The sequence below is a fragment of the Olea europaea genome, unplaced genomic scaffold (genome assembly GCF_002742605.1).
Source record: "Olea europaea var. sylvestris unplaced genomic scaffold, O_europaea_v1 scaffold18818, whole genome shotgun sequence".
NCBI lineage: Eukaryota > Viridiplantae > Streptophyta > Magnoliopsida > Lamiales > Oleaceae > Olea > Olea europaea.
Genome location: NW_019236618.1, coordinates 1 through 2,092, shown reverse-complemented (window position 1 = coordinate 2,092; position 2,092 = coordinate 1). Strand labels below are relative to the sequence as shown.

Sequence of the window (2,092 nt, the reverse complement as noted above, 5' to 3'; positions counted from 1 at the left end):
GAGCATAAATTCAATTTCTTTTGATCGATTATACTTTTCTTGATGAAATTTAGTGGGCCTCTGTTATTTTTACCGAAAGTAATGGTTTTTGTCTTAACTTCTTTGTTTTGTAGGACATTTCCATATGTGTTTATTGCAAATTCCTGACTTTCTTGTTCTGGGATAGTGACATTCGTGTTTCTATTCAGTGAGATCTTGTAAATAGTGTAAAAAATGAATTTTCCCTTGAGAAAGAAAAGAAACTGAAAATTGGAGTTTGTTTTTCTAATATGGGGAATAAATTGGGGAGGAGGAAGCAAGTGGTGGACGAGAAGTACACTAAGCCTCAGGGATTGTATCAACACAAAGATGTGGACCACAAGAAGCTTAGAAAACTCATTCTTGACTCAAAGCTGGCACCTTGTTACCCTGGTGATGATGAATGTGGGTGTGATCTTGAGGATTGTCCCATTTGCTTCTTGGTATGTTACTTTCTTCATGTCTTGTTTTTGGTTGTTTATACTATCATGACGTTCTTGGTTGTTTTTACTTAACCTAATGCGGATTTGATATTCTGTCTGAGTAATTGAGAAATGAAAAAGCAAGTTACCCTGGCAAAATAGTTGAAAGAGGTGGATATAGGAAATAATTGAACCGTTATTTAGAAGTTAGCTTAGCCTACTAATTATGTTAAATGACAGTCTGTAATGGAAATGCGTTCGTTACAATGTGTTAGCAATTGGGAATGGAACATTGAGTAAACTATATTTGATTGAATTTCGGTTATGCTACAATTGAGGCTTAGCTCTTATTCTACTTTCTGGGACTAGAACAAAGACAATTGTCATAGTGTTAGAATCAATAAGGCTAGTTTGTTTTCGTAATGCATTAAAGCACATCATATGAGTCGTATGACATTTTTCTCACCAATATTTTCTTTTTATGTTTTGCATGTTTTCAGTACTATCCAAGTCTTAATAGGTCAAGATGCTGTACGAAAGGCATTTGTACAGGTATGATTTGCACTATGTACTTCTTAATGACATTGTTCTAAAATGATAAAATCGTTGAATTCGTTGATTCTCATTCTAATGATTATTTGGACATGTTTCTATGTTCTAGAGTGTTTTTTGCAGATGAAAACACCTAATTCTACTCGGCCTACACAGTATCCTTGATTTCATTCAGTTTGATTTGTCTACATATTAAAGTTTCTGTTGGATCAAAATGGTTATGTATGTGTATATGTGGGTGTATGCACTTGCTCATCATCACATGCTCCCATCTATTTTGCATTGTTATGTTTGTTTAGGTGTTTCAAATTTCTTTATGCTTACCTTAACCTTAGTAGATGTCCTTTCTGTAAATCCCTCAATTACGCTGTGGAGTATCGAGGTGTCAAGACAAAGGAGGAGAAAGGCTTGGAACAAATTGTATGATTGATTTATCCTAATTATTGCTTTTATCTTTTTCTTCTTTAAGATATCTCGAACGGCATTCTGAAATCCAAATTGAACTTTGTTCTCATAATTTACATATGCAGGAAGAACAACGAGTTATAGAAGCTAAAATAAGGATGAGGCAGAAGGAACTTCAGGATGAAGAGGAGAGAGTACTGAATCGGAGAGAAATTAGTTCTTCAAGCAGTATTGCAGTAGCAAGTGAGGTTAACTATTTCTCAACAGCAGGTATATGACATGAGACTGAGTTAACACCTTTAGGTTTTCTTGATGTGTTTTCGATCATTCACTTACTTTCCTTTCCATTGCAGCTCCGTCTTTTGCCTCTGCTGTGGAAGGTGAGGAAATTGTCACCTCTCAGGCATCTGGTGCTGCTTCAGTAATAAGACCACCTTCTCATCCAAGGCAAAATAGGTATTTAACTTCTTTGGTTGTGAACTTACTGTTTAATATCATTTACTGTTTTGATTCTATGCAATTTTATGGTGTGTGGACCGCACATTCTAGAAAGATGTGGCTGTCGACAAGTGGCTATCATTTTTACATGCTAATTATCTCAAGAAAAATCTGACTGAAGACAAAATATCTTCCTATATTATTAGTTATTAATAATTTTATTATAGAACATTATATTTATAGGAGCTTGCCTAGAC

At 34.8% G+C, this 2,092-nt stretch overlaps 1 protein-coding gene across 1 annotated transcript; it reads left to right on the top strand.

The window, feature by feature from the left end:
• Positions 1–6: 6 nt before the first annotated feature.
• Positions 7–2,025, top strand: LOC111378849 (protein SIP5-like). The gene is made up of 6 exons (XM_023002128.1): positions 7–461; positions 941–992; positions 1,102–1,147; positions 1,331–1,412; positions 1,523–1,667; positions 1,751–2,025. Exons 1-6 carry the CDS (start codon positions 270–272, stop codon positions 2,008–2,010), a joined length of 777 nt encoding a protein of 258 aa, XP_022857896.1. The 5' UTR covers positions 7–269; the 3' UTR covers positions 2,011–2,025.
• The last annotated feature ends 67 nt before the right edge of the window (positions 2,026–2,092 follow it).

What these genes read in the sequence shown, in the direction of transcription:
- LOC111378849 (XM_023002128.1), top strand. Translation starts at nt 270, where the DNA reads ATGGGGAATAAATTGGGGAGGAGGAAGCAAGTGGTGGACGAGAAGTAC. An exon ending in ATTGTCCCATTTGCTTCTTG is followed by an intron (nt 462 to 940) that starts GTATGTTACTTT and finishes GCATGTTTTCAG; the next exon opens with TACTATCCAAGTCTTAATAG. An exon ending in TAACTATTTCTCAACAGCAG is followed by an intron (nt 1,668 to 1,750) that starts GTATATGACATG and finishes TTTCCATTGCAG; the next exon opens with CTCCGTCTTTTGCCTCTGCT.